This window comes from Penicillium roqueforti (genome assembly GCF_015533775.1).
Source record: "Penicillium roqueforti strain LCP96 04111 chromosome Unknown scaffold_12, whole genome shotgun sequence".
Taxonomy (NCBI): Eukaryota; Fungi; Ascomycota; class Eurotiomycetes; order Eurotiales; family Aspergillaceae; genus Penicillium; species Penicillium roqueforti.
This window is the reverse complement of record NW_024067576.1, coordinates 1-13,004: the sequence shown is the minus strand read 5'-3', so window position 1 is coordinate 13,004 and position 13,004 is coordinate 1. Positions and strand designations below refer to the sequence as shown.

Sequence of the window (13,004 nt, the reverse complement as noted above, 5' to 3'; positions counted from 1 at the left end):
GTTGATATACCCAACGCTTAGTTTAGGGCATTTAGTATCTGGCCATAATTCCTCCTAATACGTCCAGACCTTATGCAATCAAGCATAGATAAAACCTCTGCTTATCCTGCGGCATTCTGTCCTTCCTAACCCCCGTTAGATCGCTAGCTTATAAACTTCTGTATTCTCCCTATAGTATAGCCTTCGACGGCGAGTTTTGAACCGAAATGAATGAATCGAACAAAAATGGTCTGTACCGGTTGCTTTCATAATTATTTGTGCTAAAATTGGTAGACTGTGATTTTGGATCTTGACCTTCACGCCATCTGGCAAGAGTGCTCTGGCATACCGACACCACCTCCCTGTCTCGCCACTGACTCCGAAAATTCTCGGTAGATTCCCTCGGATGAGGGTGAGCCTGCAGGAGATGAGACTTCAGGGTCGTCTGTGATCGAATGCCTTTTCTATCCTACTTACGAGAAGCTGTCAGCCTTCAGGTGGACTGGTCTAGACCCTCTGTCCATGTCTACTTAGGCTAGCGACTTGTTCCTCTATATGTCAGCTTTCGCTTTCTCTAACGAAGTGCACTGGGTAGAGACTCGACTAGTCCTATTTGATCGGAAACCTGGCGAGAGTATAGGAGAGCATCTGTTCTTCCTACCCTAGGTTGAAACTGCCCTAGGGAATCTCTGTCGGGTACGCGGACAGTTGCTAGATACGATCTATGATTTTAGTGCAATAGGTAATAGCTTCCGACTGTCTCTGCGGCCTCGTATGGAACTTCTATAATACTCGAGTTAATCGACACTTTCTCCGCTAGGTACGCTACCGACCACACTCTCCCTGGATCCGGAGTTTTTTGTGTATAAAATATTGGGTGGTTATAAGTGAGACCGGTCCAGAATATAGGGGATTATTCGCAGACACAAGGAATATAATCTGCTGTTCATACTGTAGTTCTCCTTCAATTAAAACGTCATTGTAGTGTTTCTGCTTTAACAATAGGAAGGATAACTCCAGATAGCCGATCCCTCACTCTCCTCTTGCATTATCCGGCAACCCTGCCAGATTGAGTCTCGAAGGGTGGTTCCAGTTATCGAGTACCCTAACCAGCCTCTCCCGGGATAATTCCAATACCTGATCGAAAAAGTGCAGCCGAGACAGCTGCTTGTCGTGGCGAACCTGAAGACCATCTCTCTCTTTTCTCAGGTGCGTACCAGTCTCCTTCAAAGCAAGGTTGTCCTGCTCTAGCTTCTGGCCATCGATATGCTTGGATACGCACGACTCCCATAGGCGGCGATAGAGTCCAACAAGTCGAGCTGCTGGAAAGGCGAACTTGGGATCGTCGCGCTCGAGGTCTGCTAGAACCTGCAAGATCGGTTGAAATGGCTCGGTCGCCAGGGTGTGTCTTATTTTTGTTTCCTGTTGCGAAGGGGAGGGCTGCAATGGTCAGCAAAAGCGTTTGAAGCCGAATCGTTTCACTTACCAATGAGACATGGTCGGAAGTTTCCTGTGATTTGTCCTTCTCACCAAGGATGGGCAATTCACTGGGCGGCTGCTCTCCTCCAATTTCCTGGTCTTTTTTTCGAGCTGATTTGTGCATTCATCTTGTCCGCAGGAGAAAGTCACGGCTCTGGACAATACCATTTCCATCGATCCTTGGTGTCTCTTATAGAATATGCAGACGCCGGTGTGTATGGGCTGGGTTTTACAATCACCACAACGGTCAACCGAAGCAGTCAAATTCTGACTGGAGTTGTTTTACTTTTCAGCGGGCTGTTGACAGTCAACTTGATCATAGGATAGTGATCAACGAGTCGGTCAGGGAAATTTGATCGCCTCACGATATTGAGGGTCAGATATGAGCGCTCATCGGGGAGATATATATTTCAATCGGACACCTCTTTCCACTCTCGTTGAAAGTCTCAGAAAGTCGACAAACGGAACATTATAGAACTTACAGTAACCTAAAAAAAAGGTCCAAAAAGAAAGCGAAAAAATAACTTAATGTATCTTCATGGTCACAAGTTAGAAAATTGAGTGTTGACAACGTTGGGCCAAGCTTCAACGGGTTGACGGGTCGATCACCCGCACATCCTACTGTGACCTCGCTTTCCGCAGTCTAGACAGACAGACCCACAGCTCAACACAACCAACACAACACTAAAGCGAGGCTAGGAAAAAAATTCCATGATTTCTAGGGATAAAATTGAAGGCGCTTTTCGGTGAATCAACGCTGAGTCGCTCACAGATGAGATGATCATAACACAAATATGAGCCTGTCATTGCGGATTGAATAGTATCCAGTGCCTCAATTTTAGAGAGCCGTGAAGGGTTCAACAGTCAGCCAAGGTTTCTTGACCGACTCAGCTTCCTGTTCTTCAACACGGCTCTTGCTCGTCTCTCGTGCTGAGCATTGAAGGTATCAAAAAGGTCGGTGCAAATAGTCGCTGTAAAAAGAAGCCACGGGTTTCAACAGGCCTCAATTAAGAGAGGTGTCCATCAACGCTTTCTACCAAGCAGAGCACTTGCGCAACAGAAGGAGCCAAGAAGCCTATAAATACGTCCTCTACCCCCGGCAATTTGCTCTACAATTTAATCATTTGACTACGCAAAATCGAGCAAGCTTTGTGCCCGAGGCATTTGATAAGTTCTTTCTCTTTGACCCAGTACTAAAATCCGCTGTACTGGCTTTATAGAATACATCATGGACCAGCAAGCCAGACGGCGCATGTGAGGGATGTATCTCCACCAGATGCACTGCCATTCACGCCCGCCGATCAAAGATACGAGTTTTGGGTTAGCTGGTCAAAGTGTTTATCCAAAGATGTCTCCGCTATAGCAGTCGACTGAGCTGATCTATCGTACTGTCTCTGTGTGTGTTCACAAGAGAAAGCGCGAATATCCACGTCGCAGGTATATGAACCTTAGCCTGACAAGTCTGAATTCCACTGATTTTGAAAATGATGCGATTTTCAATAGAACCGAGGACATTCGACCACAGTGCAAGAGCGCAAGAGCCACAGCTCTTTGCCGTCTCTTTGTACCTAGTCTTGGCCACCAGAACATGTGAGTCATGGATCAGGCTACTAGCGTCCAATGGGTGATCCTTGTTTTCCTTGGAGGGCAGGTAGTAAAGTTTTTCCTAGCCTACATATTCAAAAGACACCGAGGCGCGCTGATTTTCCTGTCTGTCTTCATGACAGGTAAGCCGTACCTCCGCAGACGGCCATTTCAAGTCCGCTGCAAGGAGAAGGTGAGGCAAAAACCTGTTATTGATAGCTTACCAATATAACACTGGTCATCTTAGGTAGGAATAGAGGGGGCAAGATGACCTTTTTACCCCGAGGCATAGCCAAACCAACGAGAGCTCAAGACCCAAGAATCACCGATGAATAGATATTGATCCACATTGGCTGGAAATATAGTTTGTAGTTATTGGGGAATACTCGGTAATGTTGATTGTATGCTCGTCCAAAGCTTTCCAAAGCTTTCAATAAATTGCTTGTCTTTGTGGCAAAGCTAACTTCATTCTCCCGATCGCTATAGGGTGAAGGCATTCCAATGTAGAGTAGGTTCGGGTGACTTGCAATCGCCGCCTGAAGCGATGACTACGTGAGGAATAGAGTCCATCACATCAAGATATTCGATTGAGCCAACGAATCGTAATGTTTGAGCGGCACCTCATCACATGCTTCTACACCAATTAGGTCTGGTCTTGGGCGTATCTATTGCATGACCATAATGGAAAAGGGAATCTGTTGATTGCGTTCGACCAGCTCAATCAGACTGGGGGTTGTAAGCCAACTTCACCAAAAGATGGGACAAAAAGTGACACGGAGTTGAAACAATGCAAATCGATACATCTGTCATGTGGGTGCAACACTCACGACACTCGCAACACTCACACTAACACTCACATCAAGCGCCCGACCGATCACCAAAACGGTCACCTTCCACCACCCACACCAACCAGAACACTCACCACAACTAGACCTAGGAATAGTTCGGGCCAGGTCCTAAATTCCGGGACCGGGACCGCTAAGAGGACCGCTAAAAGGCCCGCCAAGAGGGATAAAAGGTGTATAAATTATGATTTATAAGTGAATTATTTCCTAATTAGGACAATCTATGATTATTTATACCTAGAACTTTTCTTGGCGGTCCCTGGAGCTCAAGGTTAAGGCCCGCCAAGCCTTGGTTTTGACGGACACACTACTCTTCACAACACTTGCGATTCACAAAAACATTCACATTTAGGACTGCTCTACACCTTAATAGCGGATGTCGCATTCTGTTGGGCGGAGGGGCTCTATCGGACCGCAAACTATCAAGGTGGAAATATTGGTAATATTTGGCTCTTGTCAAGGTTTGGCCAGACCCGCCTCAATCTAAATCTGGCCTAGCACATCCAGGACTGGCGAATGGAACAACGCTATCAGTAAGGGTCCATTATCTTCTGGTAGACCAAACTCCACTCCCCGCCCGATTAACCTGGTGACAGCTTGAGCACATGTATCAATCCATTAGAAACTAGTCTTAGGAAAGGATATGGCGAAGCAAATGTCGAAGAACAACATTATCCTCCCCTTTTTCAGGACCTCTACAGGAATAGAACTTATTCGTGAGCTTAGTATATTGACTCAGCTCCCCAATATTCTTAAACCGGTGAACCGGCCTATCTCCCAGCCCCATACGAGCCCAATGAATCAAATCAACAATATTGACATATACATTTCGGATAGCCTAAATAGAACGCAGACGACGTCAGCCACCAGTCCATGTCCCATTCCATAAAGTCAAACCCCACAGGTAAGAAGATAGGGAAATAATTTTTACATACCACTCTAGCAGCATTACAAGTCCTAGGCAATGGTTCAATCCCAACAGCCCGACAAAGAGAATGCCAGGAAGCAAGATCGCTCTCCGACCCAAACCAGAGTCGGACTTCATCTTCCAGTGAATTTTGATACTCCCTGCGTGCTGTTCGAGCTTCCGGGTCGTTTCTATCCCAGTCGTAGAAGTCCACGAGCTTTGCGTATGATACGGACGGTGGAAGTGTGGGGTCGTATTTGAAGGATGTATAGTATGCGAAAAAGATGTCTAGTGGTGTGGGGTTTGAACGATATCCTTGTAAAGGGACACCGTGACGTTCTCCAGCGTGAGCTTTCGAGCTTTGTATATGTGCATCTAGCGCATCTTGACTGACGAATGATCGATCGCATGGATCACATTCGAAAGTTGGGGTATGAGCCGACGAAGACTGAAGATGCCGATCAAGAGCGCTCTGGTCATTGAAGAGGCGTGTACAAGATTTGCATTCAAAGTTTGGAGTATGCGCTTGTAAATTCTGGAGATTTTCTTCTAATTCTTTTCGTGTAAGGTAGACTAAACTGTAAAGTTTGTGTGCGAATGAGGTGGCATTCAGAGGTGAGTACTGGAGATGGTCGTTAAGGAAGTTCTGGCTAACAAAAGTTGTCGAGCAGATATCGCACTTGAACTTGGATGTGTTGCGCGTGGGTGCACTGTGAGGAGGGGAGGTTCGGATGTGTTCTTCAAGAGCATCAATGTCGAGGAGCCAGATCGAACATAGGCCACAGTAGAACTTTATAGCATGGGCTGGTGAGTCTTTTATGTGTTGGTCAAGGGAGGTCTCGGATCTGAACGATCGATTGCACGAGGAACAGAATGCCATAATGAGTAGACCAGACTAGTAGCGAGATGGTTGAATGCGTGGAATTGAATAGTGTCGGTTAAAGTGGAGAGGAATCTTACTAGCGTTATTTGTTTCATTCAACACCCACTGCTTCCTGATTCCCAAGGCATCAACTGCTGAATCAGCTTGATAGCGCCCGTTTATTTTGCTATCAGGATTATATAGAAATACACATCTCAAGTACTGTGCAATGGCCTCATTGGTTAATTCTAGTACTAGTCCATACTGCATCTCTCGGAACCGATAGAATTCCCAGCCCGGTATGTACAGTACCATAAACCAATCCTAATCCTGACCGTGACAGTAACGAGGCGAGGATCGTTCTGGAAGGCCTGAACCCGTTTGCATTTCTCAAGGTCGGATTGCCAGGCAATGAAATTCTTAGTGGCAGCAACATGCCTGGACAAGCTCCCGCGAAGGCAGTAGGTAAATATTTTCCTTCGTCTGCGGGGCGATCTTGCGCTCGGCTGGGGACACGAGCTCGAAGAGAGTCCCCTCTCGTGTTGAGACCTTACTTGGCTTGCCCAGAGATCTCAAGGATCAATGTTTAATTATCTGTGAGTTTCATTGGTTTCCCGTTTCTTCTCTCCTCCTTGCTTCTCCCTCATTCCTCCCACCGTCCCACCTGCGTCACTCGGATTTTCTCGGCTCTCGTTTTCTTGATGCGATCGAGTCCAAACTAGTCTCAGACATCGAGATCTCTGGCGGCACGTAATTCCTTATTTTCTTTCGCGAGTAAGATGGCACCTTGCATTGTAAGGCGGAAGCCTTTTATAAGCTGGTTTAATGCACGATCCGATGGGCTTAGTGGAACTTCGAGATCTTGTTCGAAGTAAAGCTTTGATTGATGAAGCCTGTCGACGTAGTTCTTTCTCCGTAGAATGTGTTTTTGGGGTAAGATTTCGGCTTGATTCACTACCCCTGCTAGGGGGGGGGGTAGGTGTTCGAAGCCAGATATCAAGCTTTGAAATCACTCCATCGGGTGCAAAAGGCACTAAACCGGCAGCTCCGAAGCTATTTCTAATTGTTTCCGATTTGAAGGCTTCAATTCGTGCTTCTAGGTATGCCGGAAGGAAATCATCTTTATCGATATGATTTCCTACTCCGCATTTTTGTTTCAACTAGCCGGCTATAGGACTTTTTTAACACCGCGAAATAGCTAATATTAAAAGGCTGTAAAAGATGGGATGAATGTAGAGGCATACAGATTAGTATAATACCATTTTACTCACAAATTTCATCAAATTTCGAGGTTAAATAACCACCGTGTCTATCGAGTATTAAAAGTCGATACCTCCCCTTCGGAAGTAAAGAAGTCGAAGGAATAAAGAGTTTTTAAAGCTATTGAATTCCAATTTCATCGGAGGTCTAACTATTCGGACTAAGTTTAAATCGCCAATCATCCGGAAGGCCATAGGTCCAAGATTCAATAAAGACTTTACCTTTCAAAATCATATATAGAGTAAGTACCTAACCGGAAGCATTCGTACACTCGATTACCGTTATCTACTTATGATTTCTAGGTTATAAAACCGGTCGCCGACTGTAGTATTTACTCCTTATAATAACCTTCGCGGTTACTATTATCCTATCGCGAAATCGGTCTTATCAAAGTTATAAATATTATTAGGGTCGATCCTAAATTGAAGGATGGTTTTTTAAATAAGTTTAAAACACTCCCCAATGATTTTCGGGTCTTTATATTTCGCACATTCGTAGTTATACCGTTTCGAGAATTAGGAGGAAAGAAGAGGGTACCGTTTTATAAATTTTATAACCTAATTTTCGCCGACTAAAATAACCGGGGTGGTTCCACGTTATTAAAGAAGAAGATCCGCCATTTCTCGAACGGTAGAGGGCCGGGGGGCTGCTCCACGAGAATCCATAGAGAGTATCTATTTTTAAAGAGATTCCTCTTCAATTCTAGTTATATTAGATGAATTAGCGCGAGAAATCGTGTGGTGTTGGTAGCCGCGTAGTCGGTCTTGGAGGGTTGAACGTGGTATGTTAAAACGGCGCGCCACTTCACGAATTAAAGAGATTTCTTGATTCTTAAAAGCCTCGGTAGCTAATAAGATTCTACCCTCTTGCTCTACTAAATTTTTAGAGCTTCGGGAGTGAATTGGTGGCATGGTGGGTGGTTGAATTGACTAAGTGCTAATTCATGGACGCGTTTTGGGTGGTGTGGCCGGCTCGGTAGTGAAATACGTTACTGTTGTGATGGTAAAACTCAGTATACTCAGTATTTAGTCACCTGCGTCTGCATAGTCTCTTATATATAAGAGACACCAAGGTCTGATGGAAACGGTACTACCCAGGCCTTTGACTTTCTCCTGTGGGCAAAATGGATGCCCCAAACCGCTCGACAGGCCAGGAAAATGAAGGAGATAAGCAGCCCAGTGAATTGCCAATTCTTAATGCCCGTTTTAAGAAAAAGATATAAATATAAGGCGGTCAGAATTTACTATGGGCAGAATCCCACTCTGGCGCAGGCGGCTATAGACTGCACGACCCCTGAGCTTTGTCCTCAACAAGACAATATGGGCTTTTCACTACCGCCAGAGTTGACATCCATTATTTTGGAGTACATTTCCCACGACGACCTCCATTTAGCCAAATATGCAACAATCAGTCGCGACTGGCAGGCGATCATCGAGAGCAAAACATTTTCATCCCTCAAAATCAACACCCCCAAGCGGTTAGCAGAATTCAATGAGCTATCATGGGACCGAAGAAGGAGCTATGTTCGAAAGGTCGATTTGATTATTCAACTGGAGTCATACTATGATGATGACGACGCGTTCACGCGCTACGAAAATGAAGGGGAGATGCAACGAAACAACAAGATTTTCACCACATCGATCCACTCACTTTTCATTACTCTGGCCAAATGGCCAGCAAAAGAAGAAGCCGAATTTAGTCTTTCGATTGAGGCCCGGTCCCCCGATGATCTTCTAGGTCAAACCCCTGAGGCAAAGAGGGAGCGGGAAAAGCGGATAGAAGAATCTTACCCAAGCAATGATTTCCAGGATAAGAGATTCGAAAGATCATACCTTCAATTCAATGAGGAGGTCGTTGGTATCAAATGCCCGGCCGTCCCCACAATCACTTCCCTTGAAATCATGGGAGCGATAAATAGAAGGAAAATTGAACCAGCTTCTTGTTCTTTCATCGTGTCGAAGTTTCCTCGACTATACCGCCTAGTGCTTTATTTGAATGATTCTTGCAAATGGGACCCAGAACTGAGAAAACGCCATAGAAACGGTATACTACATAACAATGCCCGGTAGGGTATGTGCTAATCGGAAATCTAGATTTCGCGGATTCTATTCTACTATGGCCTGCCAGTATACGGCAGCTCCACCTTGACTTCTGCTATATGGCCCCTTTCGATCAAAACTATTCCCCAGCGGCTTCAACTGTAAAAGGAAAAACAGACCCGCTAAGCTCGAGATTACGGGAGTTCTCGCAACAATTGAAAGAAATGGGCGGGGCCCAATGTGTGCTTGGAAAAGAAGTATTCTGGCCCACAGATGAACAGAATCACAATCTCCAGCTTCCCTTTTGGCCCCATTTTACCGATCTGTGGTTGGGATACGAGCCGGTGACTCCAAGTGGAAACTGGATGTTCGCAAAGGAAGAACCTCAAGAATCTAAAGATGAGGATGATTATGACTCGAGTGACCCAGGCTCAGACTATAATGAGATGGATGACACCGATAAAGATTGGATTGCCCCGGAGGACCGCATGGGCAAAATATTCCGAACTAAGCCCATTCACGAGTTGTTCAATGCGTATTATCTCTCAGCTGCCAATGCCGCTCTTTGCATGCCCAAGCTGGATAATATGTTTTTGGAGGTGACGAACGGCTGGAATCGACACGAGTTTTGGTACAGGGTGAGGGATGGAGTAGCGAATGCGACCTGGTCTAGTGGTGATGATCCGAAAGCATTCGAGCCAAGCGATGAAGTCTTACAACTCTGGAAACAGGTTGCTTCCGCGCGTACTGGAGGTGATCTTGGAGTTGAATTTGACCTTCTCTGAGGTAGAAGTTTCATTCGATCCTGCAAAGCGTTTACACCGACATCAATATCTGCAAGTCACTTTAGGAACAAAGTGGCTCTATAATGAGGATGAATGGTGGCAATCTGTGCTTAATCCCTTGACTTCTTCCCGATGATCATGCTGCAATTGACAACCCACAAAGAGCCTGCGCTGTAACCCGGTACCATTCACAAATCAATAAGAATATGGAGTGAACGCTATATATACTTTCAATCTGGCTTGTATTGTATATAATATTATTATCTTACAAGAAAGAATTCATATTCGAATATTGCCAGTATCCCAAACTTAAGCTATTGCGCCAGTACAATAAGGTAAATCTAAGACGAGACACCGATGCAGTAAGCTTCGTTCAACCAGAAACTGTTTTCAAAGAACATTATTAGTATTCCACCCAAGTGAACCAGAAGGGTTCAACAACTTACTTTTCGCAAACATTGTTCAAAGCCGGATTCCAGGTATCTATGCGAATAGTTAATGTCGAGCTTCAACATTATTCCGTAAATGGAGTCTACTCACAAAGCTGATCAACTGTGATATTGTTACGAGAAGCGAACACTTCGCATCCATCACCGTGCTGAGCCACATCGTATGCGTTGCATTCAGAGGGAATTCCTGCCTGGGTTGGTGCTAGTGGCGTCATAGTTGCTCGGGTAGAGGTAGTCACCGCAGTAGAGTGGGTCGTTATAGCAGTGGTGGGGGCTTTCACACAGTATGCTTCATCTACCCAAAGGCCGGCGCAGTTTTCTGTGATTCTGTGTGAGTACAAGGTACTTATGTAGTCGGCAGGGATAGAGGATGATTCGAGAATATTTACCTCCGACAGCCGGATTCCATGCGTTGAACTGGGCAAGTATGATGCTATATGCTGATGCAATCGCCGTGCAAGAGTCGTTTGTCTGAGCCACGTACCACTCCAGGCAATGGACAACAATGCCAGACTGCGTCGGGGCAGGGGGGGCCCCGGTGGAAGAAGTTGCGGAAGTGCTAGATGAAGTGGTGCTCATGTTATAGCCGACGGTAGACCAGCCATGTCCCATTACACAATACTAGACATATTCGTATAAGCTCTGTTTCGGTTTGACGGCCATGACGTTGTTTCTTACCGGGGTATTCATCCAAAGGTTAGTGCAATCAGACCCTAAAAATATGTAAGAAGCAAAGAAGACACAACCTTCACTGATGCAACATACCAACACTTGGATTCCATTCATACAGTGACGTGAAAGGAATGTCGTATGACCGGCAAATTGAGTCACAGTCATCGCCTGTAGTCAGGTCCTCCTGATTTAGTATTTTATCGCTGACTCGTGGGTCGACGTGGACTGACCGTCTACAGTTTCATACCAATCGAGACATTCAGTTGTAGAATTAGCCGGGGCATCAGTCGGAACTGAAGCCCAAACCATCGTGGAGGTTGAGGCCACTGGATAGAAGAAGAATATAAGTATGGTGTTTGACTCTTTTCGTTGCAAAGAAAAAGACTCACAAGTTTGGTTGTAGAATGAACCACAGTATCGTGTCTCATTTGTCAGCTTGCAATTATAAATTGTGTAGTTCTGCCCGTTCAAGATACTAGGGTTCCATAGCAGGAAGTTTGTCACACTGACACCAAATATGGACGCCGCTTCCCAACATCCAAGCGCACCCATGTTGTTATTGAAAGTGGCAAAACATCCGTCCAAAGAGCCCGAGGCCAGTGGATATGATGAAGTTGTCGTAGTTAGGTTGTAAACGGGCCGAGTCGCCGTGGGAAGATTGGCCCAAGTTATGGCTGGATCAGCTGTGAGGCTTGTGTACTTGGTTGTGGTTGTGGCATATCCGGAGTAGGTGGCTATATCACCGACAGCCTGTACACAATAGGAGTAGTCTACGGAACGGAAATGAGCCCATCCAGAAACACAAGAGGAAGGAAACTAGGGAACACTTACCGAGAAAGAGGTTTGTGCAGTTCGCGTTGAGTTCAGGGTTGAGGAACTCAAAGTCATCCAGACTAATCCCATTCTGGACAGTGATCGAGGCGCAATTGTCTAGATCATTAGTAATGCTCATAGTGAAGCGCAAGATAACGCACCATTATTCCCAACACTATACCATTTCGCACACTTGGTATTAGATCCATCGACGGCGTTGGTAGGAATGGAAACAGCAGTTGCAGTGGTAGAAGCTTCGAAAGATGTACTCGGCTTAACATATCCCACATTATTGCCCACACAAATCACATGGTCAATCTTGGTGGGCCAATTAGCACAGACAGGATCGATTGTTGGATTCCACGAAAGAAGCTGTGTGAGCGTAATCTTATGAGCACGTGAAACACTGATGCAGGTATCATTTCGTCGGACCAGGTAGGGCTGACAAGTTGCCTGCACACACAGGCTCGTAAGGTTTCCTGGCCAATTTGTACAGCCACCAAGTAGTCCATTGACCATTAAAAGCTGATCAGTTGCAACCGAGTTTGCCTCTGCAAATTCATCACAAGTGCTGCTAGTTGGAACAGGCATATATGATCCTGTGTATGTTAAAGTTGTAGAAGTGTTGCTGACCATAGTTCTTTTGATCAAGGAAATATTTAGTCAGTGAAGCCTTACTCTATCAAGGAGGGATGCATACTTGGAATTACTGAGAAATACGGGCGTAGGCTCAGCTAACGGCGGTACTGTGACACCACACGAAGATGCAGAGGAGAGGTATTGGCTAGCAAGCCGGTCAATCCACCCCACTGCATTATCGAGCTGTGCTCTCATAATTCCCAGACCGCAATTCCCGCATGGATCGCTTTCGGGCTCACCGGTGGTGCCGTTCATAGGCGAAAGGTAACAAAATGTAGGAGGGTTGGCGCTGTATATTCATAAGCAAAGATATATCTTGCAATTGGAGGCAACCAACGCACTCATCTTGCATGTAGGTTACATTGTAGTTAACAAAAAAAGGATCAACCAGCCCGATTGGCTTGATCGAGATTCCTTTAATATTATAGATATCATCCTTGACTCCAGTTCCATAGACATATGATGGGACTACAGTGTAGTGATGCAATTGAAGAGGGAGAGAGTTGTCAATTCCTAAAGGGCAGAATGCCCAACTATCTAGTTATGGGGGTTGGTGCCTGCCGCACCGGGCTGATGGTCAGGTGACCACCATGTCCAACACACCCCCCCCAGGCATAATCCCGAGGAATGCACTCGTCTGTTTATTCGTTGTTTTTTTTTTTTTTTTTTTTTTGGGGTTTTTTTTTTTTGG

The 13,004-nt window shown here is 45.6% G+C and overlaps 4 protein-coding genes across 4 annotated transcripts; 1 reads left to right on the top strand and 3 right to left on the bottom strand.

Moving 5' to 3' along the window:
* Positions 1-1,011: 1,011 nt before the first annotated feature.
* On the bottom strand, positions 1,012-1,582 carry LCP9604111_5142 (uncharacterized protein; the record flags this gene model as incomplete). The annotated part of the gene is made up of 2 exons (XM_039072920.1): positions 1,012-1,419; positions 1,466-1,582. The coding sequence occupies 2 exons, from the start codon at positions 1,580-1,582 to the stop codon at positions 1,012-1,014; spliced, it is 525 nt and encodes a 174-aa protein (XP_038928604.1).
* Positions 1,583-4,518: 2,936 nt separating this feature from the next.
* On the bottom strand, positions 4,519-5,674 carry LCP9604111_5141 (transcriptional regulator family: C2H2 zinc finger; the record flags this gene model as incomplete). Its single annotated transcript, XM_039072919.1, has 2 exons — positions 4,519-4,725; positions 4,823-5,674. The coding sequence occupies 2 exons, from the start codon at positions 5,672-5,674 to the stop codon at positions 4,519-4,521; spliced, it is 1,059 nt and encodes a 352-aa protein (XP_038928603.1).
* A 2,561-nt stretch (positions 5,675-8,235) lies between these two features.
* On the top strand, positions 8,236-9,740 carry LCP9604111_5140 (uncharacterized protein; the record flags this gene model as incomplete). Its single annotated transcript, XM_039072918.1, has 2 exons — positions 8,236-8,959; positions 9,010-9,740. The coding sequence occupies 2 exons, from the start codon at positions 8,236-8,238 to the stop codon at positions 9,738-9,740; spliced, it is 1,455 nt and encodes a 484-aa protein (XP_038928602.1).
* A 341-nt stretch (positions 9,741-10,081) lies between these two features.
* Positions 10,082-12,665, bottom strand: LCP9604111_5139 (uncharacterized protein; the record flags this gene model as incomplete). Its single annotated transcript, XM_039072916.1, has 12 exons — positions 10,082-10,124; positions 10,187-10,223; positions 10,281-10,508; positions 10,579-10,810; positions 10,868-10,902; positions 10,955-11,029; positions 11,092-11,187; positions 11,251-11,631; positions 11,693-11,791; positions 11,836-12,314; positions 12,375-12,602; positions 12,655-12,665. 12 exons carry the CDS (start codon positions 12,663-12,665, stop codon positions 10,082-10,084), a joined length of 1,944 nt encoding a protein of 647 aa, XP_038928601.1.
* Positions 12,666-13,004: the final 339 nt, after the last annotated feature.